The 17,656-nt window shown below is 39.4% G+C and overlaps 1 protein-coding gene across 3 annotated transcripts; it reads right to left on the bottom strand.

The window, feature by feature from the left end:
* Positions 1-5,740: 5,740 nt before the first annotated feature.
* RB195_000057 (uncharacterized protein) lies at positions 5,741-15,236 on the bottom strand (the record flags this gene model as incomplete). 3 transcript variants are annotated; one of them, XM_064196190.1, is made up of 8 exons in its annotated part: positions 5,741-5,905; positions 5,972-6,024; positions 6,071-6,082; positions 8,454-8,541; positions 11,002-11,223; positions 11,847-11,909; positions 11,990-12,130; positions 15,156-15,236. In XM_064196190.1, the coding sequence occupies 8 exons, from the start codon at positions 15,234-15,236 to the stop codon at positions 5,741-5,743; spliced, it is 825 nt and encodes a 274-aa protein (XP_064052069.1). The 3 variants fall into 3 exon arrangements, with proteins under 3 accessions (XP_064052069.1, XP_064052070.1, XP_064052071.1); XM_064196188.1 differs by adding an exon at positions 9,056-9,252 and having other exon boundaries at positions 5,972-6,082; XM_064196189.1 differs by lacking the exon at positions 15,156-15,236 and adding exons at positions 9,056-9,252; positions 12,238-12,288 and having other exon boundaries at positions 5,972-6,082.
* Between the last annotated feature and the right edge of the window lie 2,420 nt (positions 15,237-17,656).

Below are 17,656 nucleotides of genomic sequence, written 5' to 3' on the forward strand. Positions count from 1 at the left end.
TCGCATTGTAGCTCAACCAATCCACTCGCACATCACATCATGTGCTCTCTGTCTCGTTCTCCCTCTCCAGGATGTTCCCTCCGTTCGTACATCCGACCATTTTTTGATGCAGCTGAATGGTGCTTTGATGTACATAGATGGCTTTCGTTGTCGGCCGGTGGTTGTACTTGTTGAATACTCGTCTTCTATGTAGCAATGGTACCGTAGACCTAGTCGTTTCCATATAGAAATTTCGCTTTATATCATCACACTATCATAGCACTTCTCTCACTCACCTTTGCCTGCCCAATAGTGTACGTATTAGCGTATGTCGTCATCCTATTATTGTCCAGTAGTCACAATGTCCGGCACATGTGCAAGTGCTTTTATCAGTCAGTTATCACTTCGAGACCAATTTTCATCTTCATATTCACGAAAATTCCCTTGCGCAGCGGTTATCATTTATGATAATAACGATTTTAATAAAGGAGCATATATCTCGACGAGTTTTCTCATTGTGGAGGTCTTCGAAATTTTTGAATTTCCGTGAGAGGAACGAGAAACTTCTGAATTTGAGGAGTTGAAGGCGCATAACAAAAAGACGCATCTTAGAAGATGTTACACCGAGTAAGTCATCTATAGATATGTATGTATTCTTAACAATGTGCAGGAGTTTTAAATTCATTCATTCATTTTTAATTAACGGTAAAAATAATAATGATTAATGGTAAATAATAATTAGGATAATTAACGGTAGAAATAACGGTAAAAATAAACAAATTGTTAAGGAAGTACTTAAGTACATAATTTAGGGGATGCATATGGCTGCTTACATGATGCGTTAGAATTAATACGTAGATAAGTAACTTAGACAAGTGAATTCAATCACCAATTTTTTCTTATACCAGGAAGATGCGTCCTCTAAAAGCTCACTTTTTCAAAAAAAAAGAGAACTTTTGATCTGGATCGTTTGCTCCGTAACCGCTCTGGATTAGAAGTAACCCCTTTCAAATGGTTTTAAATACTCTTATTACGTGGAATGACCTGATCTCTTGCATTTTTCCTTCTTACTGAAACAAGGTAAATGCATTTATTTTCCATCTCAAGCTTAGGCGACGTACTTGTTTACCTGAATCGTAATTTTCTCAAATGATATTACGAGAGATTCTCATTTCTTCGAGAATTGAAGATCACAGTCGCTCTTTCGTTGCGAATAATCCATCTTTCTGTCTAATTTTATTTATCACTTATTTGCTTTTTATTTTTTCTCGTCAAAATTTGAATTTCTATCTTTTGAACTACTCAATTTCGGTATTCTTTCATTCTTAGTTCCACTTTGTTTGCTTTTGTTGTTCGAGTATGCACCTCATCGGACAGATGGGGTTATCTGAAGGAAGGTGCAATAATGTAAGGCGATGGTGATGGCAAAGGTACAGATGGTCTATGATTGATCCGCGCAGCGGGAAACAAAGCGTACCGTAAGCAGATTATTCCAGGGTCGGACCTTCTTATGAGTTAAGGGGTTCAATCACTACACAGCCGTGACGCACCCTGTCATCATCATTCACAACATTTTGATTTCTTTTTCTTTCGCCGGAGACAAACAGTAACAAAGTAGTGTGATTTCTTTCGTTTCTTCGGTGCAAGAAATTAGAAAGAAAAATGTTGGGAAAGGATTCGGCTGCGTAAGTTCAATGCAGGAAGACTGGAAAGCTGCAAAGCGGCCCCTTTACTGAAGCCGTTTCTATGAAATTTAATAGTTGTATTACTCGTTACTAATAGTTGCACGAGTTTTTGTGAGGTTTTGCTGCCTTTACATGACATGTAAAACACAAATGAGAGCTTTCTCTCATTTCTTGCACTCAATATTATCACATGTGACGGAATCGATGTTAGTTTCAGCTCATGTTGCTAGATGCTAACTATTTATACAGCCCATGGGGCCCACCTAACACTCAGACGTAGTCATCCATTTTATGGCGATAGAAGCGCTCGGATCGGCAGAAATTTATGACCGCTTCACATTGAAGACAGATGGCTTCGCGCAGGTGGCAACGTGCGAACGAACGTCCGATCGGCTTCTCGTCCAGTCTTTTCAGGATGATCACCTTTGGTATCGCGTATAAAGCTGAAATGGCCGTAGATATGATCATGTGTGTGCCATAAAATCATGATCTGGCCGGATGTTTTCGAGTTTCCAGCAAGTTTGTCCTTCACGTGATGTAACTGTTAGCTCTTGTGTATTGAATGGTGATGCACACCTGATCCACTTCCAAGCTAAATAGAAATGGAGCGACCAATTTTTCGCCGAAAACTCAAGATTTCCTGTGATGGATACATTTTTCTGGAACGTGACTAGTAGATTTCTTTCACTAGGACTAATCATAACAATCCAAACTAAACTCTAAGCTATATGTTGCACCTTTCAGCATAAAATGTGTAGTCTAAGGCTTTTTTGAGAACCTTTTCAAGGAAAATCTCTTAAACGTAAGTAGTTAATCTCACCTTTTTTTGGCTCTAAGAGGGACGAAGTCGAGACTGGTGCTCAGCGTTGACGACAACATTGAGATGGTGAGGGAACGTTCTGAGCTGAAGTTCGGAGTCCAAATGTGCTGAAGAAATCCTCAGTGCTCCTTTTCTTCCATTGATTAATGAAATCCATTAATGATTCCTACTGCATTGCCACGATCAAGTACTTATTTAAACTTATTTTTCTATTATGTTCCCAGTAGTTGCTTGTGAATATATTTCTCGCAGATATAGTAATGAAATGCGGTTTTAAGAAGGAACTTAGTGATGAAATGATAGAAGAAGATTTCGATTAGAATTTTATGTTGAAGAGATGTTGATTTCGGCGAAGAGAGCAATGAGAGCTTCCTTTAAGAACACAGTGTACTTTTTATCCTAACACCATTTACTGTACCCGTAGATTTGATTCATACTCCGCAGAGGAAAGAGGATGAAGTGCGCGACATTGATCAATCCCTATGGGGATTCCCTCACGGGTTCGACTTCAATTCAGAACCGTGTGAGGTTTATGAACGCGAGTGCAGTGTTACAATGTCATGCAGAAGTTAGCAAATGTGTGTTTTTAACCTACAAGTATGGCACCAATTTATCGACCTTGGACGCACGAAAGGCTTGGTTTGCATTAGGGGGTTTCAAACCAACGGTCGATAGTGCAGTCATAGCGGAACCTAATAGCGATTGCGCTACACTCGCTCTTCATAGTCCGTAGTCACCAATATTGCCGCGCTTCGATGACGGGAGAACTTCTCTTATGACTATTGAATAGCTTCTGGATATTGACAGAAAATACTGGAAAATACTACTCGCCAACTCATACATTATACAAACAAACCTTACTTTGTATTAGCTTTTTCCACGAATAAAGAACACCAAAAACGCTTCCAGCTGGGTTAGCCATGCGTTCCAGCCAGCTGGCGTCCTGTTAGGGGTGTTTTTTTTTGGACGTTAGCGTTAACATGCAGCATTTCCGGGGTAAATAGAGCTTTTTTTCGTCGTGTCGTTTGCTTAGCATCCTAACATCTGAAGAGATTCGGCAGATTCTAGTCCCATATACATATGTATGTATCTGCCCCACGCATTAAACGCAATTCTATCTCTACCACTCAGAGCAGTTTTAGTTGATTGGAAAATTTAGAACATATTTTCCCTCGCTTGCTAGAAATATCAAACCACAAAAATTCGTCTAAGCGTCTGCTTTGTAGTGGATAATTGATGAACCGCTACGACGTCAAATTTCTCAATACATTTGCAAAATCCAAGTTCAAGTTCCAAGATGGGTTGGTGTGGCGCAGTCGGTTAAAGGTCCGTCGTAGCCAGACGGTCAATGGTTTGAAACCGCACTAGTGCGAACCAAACGTCTCATCTCTTTGGGGTCGATAAATTGGTATCAGACCTATCTGGGTGGATAAAAACTTTGACTTTACCATCGGCTGGCCCCCACAAGTCGTGGTATAGGCTAACACGCGTTCCAAAACCTCAACGATTACGAGTTGGAGTAAAAAAAACGCGTTGGCGCATCCCAAGTGGATTCATACGCCAATGACTTTGACTTTCTAATTTATCGGGCATTGAGGTTGTTTTCGATGGTCGGCTGCGCAGTAGTTGAGAAGACCTTTTATTACCCTCAAACTATAGCATAATCACCATAGGAATTCTCGGATCTGTTATGCAACGTTTTTATGATCCTTTTCCTAAAAGTTATTATTCTAGTGCGTCATAAAGGTACAGAATTTATTTATTTGCTCAAATCAAACATATCGTGGCTTCGGAAAATCTTTCGGAAATTCTCACCAGTTAGCAATGTTTTTCTTTGTTTCGAGTTTTTGATTTCGATGTTGTCTCGCTTTCAAAATAGACTAATATAAATCATAGATTAAGCTAGGGAAAAGTTCGGAATCCTTGCCCTTCAAGGATGACAGAAGCGCAAACAAACTAGTAACTGTATGGCATTTTCCACTTCGTGAGTGTTTACTTCGAAGTGTTGCCGAACCTCCAGTTCCAGCGATTCCTCAAGGGAAATGCTGCGTCAATCATACACGTCTGACCTCGACTCCATAACTGAATTCCAGGCACCAATCTCAGCTTCGAAACGCCTTCGATTGGGGACACTAGAATTTTCTGCTATAGGAGATATAATTTCTGGGCTCATGACAGTTTTTGTCGGATACGAGTGGAGATTACTTAATGCTAGAGGAGCTAATGCCCAAACACATTCATATGCCTTGTAAAAAAAAAAACCCTCATTTCTTCCAACACATGTAACCATAAAAACCAATACCATATTTCATTTATGAAGTGATACTTCTGCAGAAATATGATACTTTCTGGTAAAGTCAATGCAGTAGCACAGTACCACCTACTGGTAGAAAGATATATAAGCAACTTTTCTAATATAAATAAAATGGATGACAAATCAAGAGAATTTCTTCCGAGATGGATGCACTGTTGTTTAGCGCAAAGTGTAAGAGTTCATTTGCGATGAGAATGAGCCACCTGAGAATAATTTTGAGGTAGCGTATCACGAGACTGACGTGGTCTGGAAAATCTGAGGGAAAATATGGAGTACAAGGTGTAGACTACGAGTTTGAGTGTGGCCCTGGTCAGTTTCTCCTAATTGTCCGGAAAAACGGTGTAGGAATGTGTTTGTTCGTACATTGTAAGTTGGAACGCGCCACTCTTGCGCTTGCCACTTCCACGAGCGAGCAGTCGAAGATAATTGGGGTCTTTTTACCAGCTTGTTGAAGTAAAAGCAGCACATAGGTTGCTGGGAGGACTGGAGCGTGCGCTAGGGTCACGTTTTAAGGTAAATTGGAACAAACGCCGTTTTCAGCCCGTTCTTCAGGACGACTAAAGGGAATTGAATGTGCACGCTCACACTCGTGATCTACACTACGAACTTTTCCTGATATGCTGCCTTTAAACCGAAATAGAGTAGGTATTAATGGACTCGTCTTAGTTGGTGCCTACAGAAGTATGAAGGATAAAGTGCAGTGCATAAAGTTGAGGTTTATGAACGCGCGTGCAGTCTTACAATATTTTGCGGAGGGTAGGCAAATGGGCGTAAGGATCTTAGAAACTACTTAAGCACTGGTGCAGACGCAAAAAAAAAACAGAGGAGAGCTCCTTAAATATGAATAATAGGCTCCAAATCATCATCGAGACATGATGAATTCTCTGTTTTTCCCTATTTTGCCACAATACATGAGCTACAAAAATTCGTTATTTAAAGCGTTTATTTAGACCACTGCTCTTTAAGCATTGACGAGTACAGTACCATAGCGTTATCGCCCTTTGATTGGTGTATTGATGATTCGATTGTAGAGCTTCTTGTTTTGTTTCGTTCCTTTAATAAGTAAACGCTCAACCAAGGTAGTAGGACCATCGCAAGAGGAATGATCTGCAAATCGGCGCAGTGTTAAAAAGCACCTCCACTCGAAAGTGTGTTGGTTAGCCTCCAACTCACGTAATAACCCTCCTTGGCGATGAGCTTTTTGTTCCGGTCGTTATTGAACAACCCTTCGATGAAAAAACCGCAGATTAGACTCGCTGCTGAGTACCCAACTGATGCTAGCATCTGCAAATAACTCGCAACTATAGGTTGGTTATATTGGAGCAATCTGTTTTTTTTTTTTGTTGCTATTAATAGGTGGAACGAAAAAAGTGGACTACAATATAGGAAAGCGAAAGGTAAGAAAAAAGAAAAGAAAAGCATTCGCAAGCTTGTAATGAGAGTTTATGAGAATTCATGAAAATCTTGCAATGAAAAGTTCCGAGAAAATTTTATTGTTTTTTTTTTTCATTTTCACATTTAAGAGGAGATGTTTGACAAGTTTATTCATAACAGGAACTGCTCTAGTTCCACTTGTTCTGACTCCGACAAAATATGTTTTCTTTTCTTTTTTCTAGTATACTATTGGTGAATGTCAATAAAAAAATAAACGAATAAATAAATAAATAATTTGATAAACAGAGATTTTGACGCATTTCAGTGCCATTATCATGGTGAAAGCAAGACACAACTTCTCCAAAATCAAGAAAAAGAAGTATCAGAATCAGAATAGGGGCTTTTTTATAGTAGAGTCAAAATGAAATGAAGCAAGATGCAGTTACGAAGCGGCGCGGTGGTTAGGATCGAGGTGGGACCTTTGCTAGCACCTCCCATCGCTGCACTTCACGATGGTCCCACTTCGATTACAACGGCTAACTCTACTGCGCCGCTATGAGTGCAGTCGCATACGCAACTGCACCGTGCTGTCGTTTTGATCTGGTTAGACCTAAGGAGACATACGAGGAAATGAAACTATTTGGATGGAATATGAAATTATTGAAATTTGAAATTAAATTAGATCACAAGACATAAATTAGTACTAATAACCCATTCCAAAATCCCATCTAGTAGTCTCATGGGCCGTTTCCAAGAAGTTTAGGGGAAACTGAGTGTGAACACGCTCCTACTCGTTCTCTACACCACTAACCCTATCCTTTCATGGTAACCTTCCAACATCGATTTGCCTTGTAAATGTAAGCATGTAAGTTGTTGAGCTATTCGATTATTAGACTTATAGTAGGGTCAAAACTACATGCAGCACTACGGAATGGCGTACGGGGCTTCTCTCGAAACGCTTCGGTGAAGCGTAGCGGCTAGCGGAGTGTAGTGAAACACTTGCTGGCTCCACCCATCGCTGCAGTTTGCGATGGTCCCACCTCGGTTCCAACAGCCGCCTCCACTGTGTCATTTTTCCAGCGCTAGGCGTAAATGCACCGCAATTACACTCGCGATTCATGTCGTTTTGACCCGACTATATAAAGAGCGTTTGACGTTTCCACTGTGGTACTTCCTTCCAAATTCCGTACCTTCACTGATACATGTCAAGCATTGGGAGGAAGCACCTTTATGAAGATGTTCTACTCTACCGGAAAGGAAGGTATTGTTTGAAGGGGGCGATAATTCGATTGCATGTGAAACATCAAGACAACAACAATATCGAAGAAGAAATATTCATGTGGCAATGGTGCGGTTCTTTTCAAACCTGATTGGGACTCCCGATCAGAAGACTTCACGTTTAGCGTACAAAAGACTTCTTGAATTGTGAAATTTTACGATGTTCTCAGTCATCTATGCCAAACACAGAAAGTCTTTTAAGTCTGACTTCTCAGCTGCAGATATGCATCCATGATATGGGTCGCCAGTTGTTCAAGAGAATTAATATTATCAGTGGTGACGTGGAGACCAACTCCTTTGTTGTCTTAGCTAGCAGTTCTGCGTCAGTACCACACATCGCTTTAGTGGGCTATGTGGTCTCACCTGGATTAGTCGTATTTGTGCCACGTAACTGCACTAACAATATTTTTGGTAAGGGAGGTCCGTGAAACCAAAGGTTTCTTTACAGGAAACGCGATAATACCTTGATCTCGCTACTGCTGAATAATGACAAATAATGATAATGCTTTCTACGAAAATTGACGTTAAGTCATATTATTACATATTACGTTGGCTTACATTTAACAATGTGACCTTCCACAAATAATCTGACTTTGACGGAAGAGCGTGAAACGTAGCGATAAGTAACAGAGCTCCTCCCTTAATCCTAATCGCTACGCTCTACCACACTGCGTCGAGCGCAGCCGCTTACGCGCTTCACGTTGTTTTGACCAGACTACACCGTCTAGCGAGATTGTTTCCTTTTTCGCTAGAATAAGAAAAATCTTCCTATTTTGTTACAGTCTTTCCAATCCACAACAGCTAGGCATTCCGCAAAAGCATTGCTGTTCAAGACAAGTCAAAGAGAAAGCTGTGGGGTGCAACATGCATCGGGCAGTGGCTTGAACATCTATGAAATTTTGAAACAACATGGCATTGACTATGGTTAATGATATGGCATGTATGACTGTTTCCGAGCCTTTGCTTCTGGTTACATTTGGAAATGAAGGAGTGGAATGAATACCTGCAGAAATAGTATCCAGGAAACAAATGACGTTGCTGCAATGTTTTCGGATAGTTGATATTGTGTAGATAGTCGTGTGTCGGTTGCTCTTAAATATTGGATTGAGGTTTTCCGCACTGGTAATGTTTCAAAGTCCCACAATGTTTGATTAAAGGCATCACCCCACTGATTTCAGGTGGTGCGGGTTTCAAGTGGGTTGTGCCTATACGGAGTCGTAGATTATGGAGAGAATGGTGATTCCGTCGATTTCTTCCTAATTGCTATAAAAAACGGCCCAGAAGTTGCGGCTTCAAGCGTTCATGCGCGCTATTTTCTACGAGTTCGACTCGAGCGCGCCAGCATTGTGCACGCGCCGTATCCTCCAGGCCGTTTTATACGACAATTAGGAAGGAACGAACGGATTCGCCCTCTTTCCTAAGATCTACGATCCCGTATAGGCATAACCCACCTGACACTCGTAACACTCCAGATTCGTGGGGTGATGTCTTTAAACTACTGATGAATTCAAATACATGCATGTATTATTGGATGTAAAGCAACTTCAATTTGATTGTGAGCATGAAAACAATTAACCGTATTCATAACAAAGCCAAAATCCTTGCCTAGTTTTCCGTTTCGAATTGATAAACGTTAATATTTTCTGGACTATGACGCTAGAGAGACTTAGGAAAATAGCAAGAGCAGAGACAATCGTTATTCTGTCGGTAGCTTTCGATTGATCACTGAAGCAGCTCAGATGAGGTTCTGTGAAGCGCACATCATGATATACGTAATACAATAAGCCGCCGGGAATCGCAAGCTGAAAAAGCGGATGATTTTAGGCCGACGTAAAAGGAGCTTATTCGTCGGCTCATTTCATGAATAACACGAGTTTAAAATTCCACGAGTTAAGTAAGGGGAATTGCGGGAAAGGGTACTTTAAGTCTACCAGGAAGAGCCCCGAGAAACTAGTGCTCCACAAGCGTGAAGGCCTTTATTGTCAGAAGGCACTTGTAGCTATTCGACCTGAGGTAAACAGGTGAAAGTGATCAATTCTACCTTCGCTACACGTGCTTCACTGCTCATTCTAGCCTTAGTTGTCTGCTAACTAAGGTAAGTTACTTTTAGATAAGTATTCTATGTTGTGACTTCTTTCTCACTTGAATAGCCTTTATTTCTTTACATGTGCTGGCATGGAGTTGTTTCTGGCAGGAATTTTAATGATTCGTGGCTTCTACGACCCGCGGCTGGCACAGTCCTCTCTCTGTTAACGCATTCCTCATGTGGTTGGGTTTCTTTTACGAGTTGTAGCCATATGCACATTCCCTTTTGACATTCTTATAGTAACCAAAATAAAGTATAAGCCAAAGCAAATGGAGTAAAGAAATATGCACGTTAACGAAGCGTTGTAATAGAATTGTAAAAATCACAACGAGTTTCACGAAATCCTTAGTTCAAACGATTGCAAATCATTATCCCAGTAAAACAGTATGCTCTCCGAAAACCGTTCCTTCGATAATTCAACAGTTAAAGACGATTATCTGAAAAACAATACTGGTAATTCAAAGGAACGAATGATTTCAGCAAGGAAGAAGGAGAGTGAGGTGGAATGCAATCTCTAAAGGGGAGAGATAAACATCAGTGAAAATGTGTGTGCATATGGCAACAACTCGTAAAAGAAACCTAGTTTTCAACTACATAAGGAACAGCATTAACAGAGATGGGATTGTGCCAGCCGTGAGTTGTAGAAGCCACGAATCATTAGAATTCCTGTCAAAAACAACCCCATGTCAGCACATGTCAAGAAACAAAGGTTATTCAATTGAAAAAGAATTCACAATATAGAATACATAACTAGAAGTAACTTACCTTAGTTAGCAGACACTTAAAGCTAGAATAGGCAATGAAGCACGCGTAGTAGCGAAGGTAGAATTTATCACTTTCACCTATCTACCTCAGGTCGTTAACGTTATACGACTACGTTGTAACAGCTACGAGTGCCTTCTGACACTAAAGGGCTTCACGCTTGTGAAGGGAGCCGATTTGGCAGAAGTGGCCGCGGGCCAGCGCGCCACGACGCTACTGCCCGCACAGCCGTTTGAGTAGATTTGGCACCTTCGCCTTTACCGACGACGCAACCGGCTGATAAAATACCCATAATGCTGACAGTGAACCCGGACAGATGTTTGCTTGAGTTTTCTTTCTCTTTTACAACACTTCCTTCAAAAGAAACATTTTTACAACGGTTTTATCTATGGGAAGAAAAAGAACTATAGTCATAAAGTGAACGCAGTGGCGCATCCCGAACGGAGTAACTAGCGCTAGACACTTTTTATCCTTTAGACCATGTAACTTCCGAAGTTTCGGTCATGTTAAGACTTCCATAATCATCTCTAGTTCATCGACAGCTTCATCGATAGCTTTTCAAAATTCTCCAAAATAGAATAAAATTTACATTTTGATGCTAGCAAACTTCGACGACATTGAAGTCGGAAGAAAGTACTAAGCACGAATTCAACTCCAAGTTTTCTTCCCTCTGTAGAACAATATTAAAAAAGCGTAAACTAACCGATGCGATCACATATAACACTGCGGCGGACTTCTTTGAACATTTCTCATAGGTATCAACACGAAGGGTCGCGATAGTTCTTTCAAGGCTCACCAACGGTTGTGATGCCAACAGATAAAGTAAACAATACAACTCGGAGAGATTGAAAAATTCATGTGCAAAACGTGAAGGGTACACATCGCAAGGATTGCGACTTGTTAACCATAGCACTGCTTGGAATATCTGAAAGTGACACATTGACAGAAGAAAAAAAGCGGTGCGTGTGCGGTCGAAGGATAAAATGAATAAAATTGCAACAGGATTTCTTTCTTCAATCTTATGAGCGGCGATCCCTCGCGAATACTTCTTTAAGCTATGACTTGTTAATATTTTAATCCCTCCAAACAAAACCCCTTATTGAGGATGAACGTCAAACGCTCTTAGTAAACCCCTCATTCCTCTACGAAATCATCGCACGTCAAATTTTGATGCGGTTTTTAGTTTTTTTATGATGGCTATTGATTCCACTGTCATTGTTGACCGATTCTTGATCAACTTCCATATAGTTTTGCAAGGACAATTTGGATATGTGAATTTCACCCTATTCCTTACATATCTGACTGCTGTGGTTGTTCGGGAAGTTTGACAATTTCGTTTTATCGTGTGTTCCCAATTTGCCTATTTTCTAAAATGTCATTCAAACAGAGAAAATGGATCAAAATGAGTAGGTAAGAAAAAGAGAAATCATGCAAGACGTTCTGAGTCGTTTCAGATGAACTCTTAATCCTTCAAACGATATTTCAGCGCATTGAGGCGCCATATAGTGGCACTGCGGAAATAAACACAACATGTAGACATCAACTTACCGTGCAAATCAAAACTACAAGCACGTAAACACCAGCGATTTGATAGTACAAGCAAAGTAAAATCTAAAAAGAAATGTTCAAACATGTGGACTAAGCGGATTTCTCTTCAAATCTGGCGAAATCATAACGTTGACTTGACTCACCTTTAAATTTATATGAAAGGCAGCAGATTGAATATATCTACAGTAGACCAATGGCAAAGATACAATAGCAATTATGCATTCGATTACTTGTATAAGTTGAAAGCATCTGTAGAGGGGATTGGAAACAAGTGCTCCTTCGCCCTGTAATGGTTGATTTTTTTAGAAAACGACCAGAATTGGATCACTATCAAAACACATCTTTCTTCTCGAATAGTAAACTATAGTATTTATCTGTGCTCTGAGCAGACACATTCTAGAAACATCTTTGTTGCAGAGACGCCCAGCTTGTGCTCCAGCATGTCGGCACGTCAAAAATGGGGCGCGTTATTCATTTCGTTTCCCTCAAAAGATTATATAATGTGACAGCAAAAGAGAGAGGACAATAAGAAAAAGGAAGTAGTTAGTAGAAACTTTTGTGTGTCGACCCCTTTGTGAAAACACCAACAACATCATCACATTAATTCTGACATATTTTCAAAACTCGTGTTTTTTAATGGCATGCGAAGTGAAACTGACAGTGTACCGCAGGGACTGTAACTCACAACGAGACTGTTCAAAACAAACAAGACGATCGCCGGTAATGGTTGAGGATAGCTCCTGTTCACGCAGCTTCTCTACCGCTTGGGTAAATCACAGAAATTAAGACACTTAAGGTCAACATTCAGTGAAATTTTTGACACCGGGTCCTCGAGACGAGATGGGATCGATGCATAGTCCCCAAGAATCGCAGCAGAAACGCGGACAACCACCTGCGTTTTGGATGTAAAACACCTAAAGACATCCATATACCGTAGTTTACCTAATCAATCAACTCACATTATTAGATTGACAGAACGAAACCGATTTCACTACTCCTAGAAAGGAAATGGGATGCTTCACCGGGTAGTTTCATCTCTACTCCATTTTACTTTCTTTCATTTCATTGATGTTACAAGCGGACCGGAGCTGAGAGTTCAACTGGATACGGGTCAAGGACCTTTTCGACAGCCCCACTCACTATGCTTGAAGACATCTTGGATGACGGTAGAGAGGGAACGAAATGACTGGAAAGGATGTTGAGGCGCGCACGTTCAGTGAGGACGGGGCATCTAAGTACCTAAGTAAATAACATCACAAGTAACTTCTTCGAGTAAACTAATGATTATGATGATGATGATGATAATGATTGAGTATTCATCAGACATTTTGAACCACGGAAACAACCCGAGATTATAACAGTACTTGACATTGTAACCTTTAAACCACCTAAAAAAAGAGAGGTTTGACGTAAACGGAAGTATTCAAAACGTTCACTTGTACATCTATAAATGATAATGAGTTTTCAAAAGTTTTGTTCAATGCACTTCAAAATCCGCATGTAGGGCGATAATTAACCAGGAAGTGCAGCTCACAATCGACAGATATGTTGTAATGTTTAAATTGCTACCTCAAATTTATTCCTTAAAAGCAGCATGTCACGAAATTAACGATGTTCGGACCTCTCATGTACGGGGTTCGCGGTGAAGATTGTCACCCGTCTTTCAACAGGATTAAGGGAAAGTGAGCATGACTCCGTTCATACTCATAATTTCCAAACCGGACCCTATACTTATCACAAGGGGACCTAACATCATCAGTTTCGTGATATACTGCCTTTGATTGAAGCTTTAAATGTTTCCCCGTAGAACTCTCATTTCCGCTAGAAAAATTGTTTTGGAACAACTCCCGTATCAAACATCTGCAAAAACATTTTAGAGGCAATTATGCGTTTTCAAAAAAAAAAAAAAAAATCAGGATGTATTCACTGCATTCACAAAGCGTGTATAAACTACGCATGTTTTGGTTATTTGTTGGTCATTTCACTTATAGGTGCTGCTTTTTTTTTAAAGAAGCTCAGTAGATTAACATTTTTAAGGCTGCGGTCGAGTGTTTAATTACAACTTATTGGCCTCTGATAAGTAACATTTATTCCTGTGAAAATGAGTCTTTTTCTCCGAGAGTTTAAATCAAAATTAACGTCTCAAAATCAAGATTTGTGATTTTAATTCAATTTTTTTTCGATTTTTTTTGGTCTAAATTTAACCTTATGTCTTGTTTCTAAAAGTTCCATTTTGACTCGTTCAAAACTTTTTTTCCCGTCTGTTTTTCTTTTTCATCTTTTTTTCTTTTTTTCTGTTTTTCTTTCTTTTTTAGACGATTTTCTAGAACAGTATTAGCACTAGAAAGTTGCAATGCTGCTCAAATGACTGTTCAGCCATCGTCAGTTGACGAAACAGATTCTATCACTAGAGTAATGTGCTTTAATCCAAAGGATTTTTCCAATGCCATCTGTCGAACAGGGAGGAAAATTTAGTTGTGTAGGACATCTCCCATAACATCGATATTAATTGAAGCATATGGAAACGAATCGAAAAAAAAATGTTCCGAAAACAGAAACATTTTCGCGAAGGCTGAACGTACGAAAATCCAAATAGGGAGTACTGAACTGAAAGGATTTTCTAGTGGAGTCAACAAAGGGCCTTTCAAACATACGCTTTGACCTATGGTGCAGAAATATTAGCTTTTCCCTCGCAGGATGAGGAAGCCGACAACGTCATAGAACGCTCAGTTGAAAATAAACGAGTGAACGAGAAGAGGAACTATTTCGAAGGCTACATAACTCAACAAAATTAATAATTGATAATTCAATTCAATTCTACATTGAATTTAATACATTCACTACATTTAATATTTTCAATTTAAATAATTCATTACAAAAATAACCTTAGTAGAAAATAAATAATTTGATAAGAAATAATAATTTTTTATTCTCTATTGCGGAGAACTTTTTGAGCTATAAATTAGTACTACGTAAATACGTGCACTTACACTTACGTATTTACGTAGTACTAATTTGTAGCTCAAAAAATTCTCTGTGATGGAGAATAAAAAAAAATTATATTAACGTGGAACGCTGATAATTTATTTTTTCTTGCCAATAATTACTAAAAACGTTCTTTTAGCGGAAAAAATGAAAATGCAAAAAAAATCTCAATCATCGTTAAAAAAACTTCCCAAATTTTCACTATTGCCAGAGGCACTCCTCACAACACATCACACTAGTACTTATAGGAAATTTTACATGTTCAAAAGAATGTACCAGTTTTACAGAATATGACAGAAATCGTAAAATATGTACAATGCAAACCTCCAAACACAGATTTTGAACAATCGCCGAATGTCGCGCTGTTTCATTCTCGAGAAGATCATATGAAAGTGTGCGATTCATGCGTGAATGAACCTGAACGATAGAAGAATTTTGTTATGTGAACATGACGAACAATCGCGAAGGAGAAACGTGAATGCTATGGGTAAGAAACGTCTTCGCGAACAAGGAACTTTACGATGGAAAATGATTTCCCGACGAAACATGACGACGAAAACCACCGGAAAAGAGAGGAAAAGCACAGCGAGGATTAAAAAAGTGATGAGGATAGCAACGCGGAGCATTACACATATCAATTCATGGAAAAAGTTCACTGGAAATCTTGCGTTTTAAAAGGAAAGAAAAAAAAACAAAGTGTGGAATTGGTGAATCAAGAGAACGGGGCATTACGAATTCAAATGTGTATAAACCACATGAAGCCTACATTTGATTATTATGTGATTCCGAAACATATTAGGCCGAAGGCGGTGTGCGTGTTGCGCAGTCGGTAAGAGGTCCGCTGTAGTCGCACGGTCTTCACGGTTCGAAACTGCATTGGTGCACCCTTCATCCCCTCGCGAGCGATAAATTGGTACTAGATTGTCTGGGAGGATAAAAACACCGACATGAGACATCGGCTAGCCCCCGAAAGTCATTGTATAGGCCCACACGCGTTCCAAAACCCCAACGATTAGGAACAGCAGTGAAACGCGCTGATGCATCCCAAGCGGATTGGTAGGCCAGTAACTTCATCCTTCATACTTTAGTAGGCAGAAGAGAAATGTTATCGTGGAAATTTGTTTACTACTTTGTTCCATTTTAGTGAAATGGAAGGACAATCTCTTTTGAGAAATAAGATTAAGTGTCAAGAGCTCACAAGACAGCTTAACAGCCTAATCAACCTATTACATAATATAATAATGGCAGTTGTGGTCGAAGAAAACTTCTACATCACAATACCTCAGTGATTGAAGGCAATAACTAATGACAACGAAAAGCATAAAATGTTGTTTCGAGGAAATAATTTTCTCCTGTTTTCTATTTTCAAAAACATGATCTTCTAAGTGAGCGAGAAGAAATAAAGCACATTTTCTCTACTTGTCACTTCAAAAACTTCCCTTTTCCAGAAGAATGAAGAAACAAAGATATGAGAGCGATAGAACAATAGCAATGAGAGAAACATTACAGATTTTAAATGCGGACAAGAACAAGTCAAGGATAAAGGTGGACTATACGAACACAAGAAACGCGTTATTAAATTCTCTCAATTCGTTGGTCGTGACAAGGTAAATTCTGAAGTTTCGATACCTTTTCGATTACATCAAGAGAAGAAGTTTTAAAATTAGGAGGAAAGGTAAGAAAAACACTGTTAGTTCAGATACATAACTCTATGCTATAAACTTGGATTAACAGTGTTTCCTATAGTTACTAAGACTAGATTAAAGAAAATGGAACGTTTTCAGGAGATCTTGTAGTGATACTATTATAGAGTACCATTAATCTTCTCGGGAGGCAACGAAAGGAAAATTAGATCAAATTAAAAAACACCAATATCGATATGAAAAAAGCAGACACGAGAAAAAGGGAGTACGCAACGTTTGATATTTCCTGAAGAATAAAAATTAGCTATGCGAACTGAAAAATGTGTGGTAGGTCCCACCAGAATATGTGAAGTTTCGAAGAACTTATTGGGCGAATAAAATCCGTGTCATGGGACTTGTCACGGATATGACAATCACTTTTCTGTTGAAGTCATAAGGAATGGGAGTGCAGCTGATAGAGAGCGAATTGACGCGAGAGTAGATGCCAGGAAATCCTACCGATGTCCGTCCTTTCAGAAGACAGTTGTAAAGTGAATACAGCACATTCTAGTACAACTATCACCAAATAAGGCCTTGGTGTCCAATTATCGTCAGAACTTCTTTAGAGTACCCTTAGTTATAGAGGAGACTGGCATAAGCCTCCTGGAAAGTGCTCATTGTGTGGACTGATTTTTGACTCGAATCTCATAAGAAAAGTTTAGATTTACAATGACAGGGAGCTATAATAACAAGGACATGTTGGTGACTACACACTAATGAGGCTTTACCACTTTGTTAGAATGTAGAAAAACATGAATGCTTCATCAAACAGAGACTGTTTACTTGACACATCATTTCATCATTGTAAAATGATCTATTATAGTCTACCGTTGAATTATCCAACTGGTTGAACACTTTTTTTCTTTGAAAAAAGTATAGTTATTGAACCGATTACAGGAATGTACGCCTGTCCATCTATCTCATTACAGTAACGTTAGTAAATTTTTACGTACTAAGCTACATGCAATATTTTGGAAAACGAAAAAAAATTCAACGGCAAAAAAATTCTTTGTTCACGTGTTCCTTAGAATTGTAAACTTTCGACATAAAGGCAGCGTATCGCGAAACTGACGTAGTGTGAAAACTTGATGGAATGAATACATAGAGTTCGAAATGGGGATTTTGAATATGAGGCAAGCGATG

The sequence above is a fragment of the Necator americanus genome, chromosome IV (genome assembly GCF_031761385.1).
Source record: "Necator americanus strain Aroian chromosome IV, whole genome shotgun sequence".
Lineage (NCBI taxonomy): Eukaryota > Metazoa > Nematoda > Chromadorea > Rhabditida > Ancylostomatidae > Necator > Necator americanus.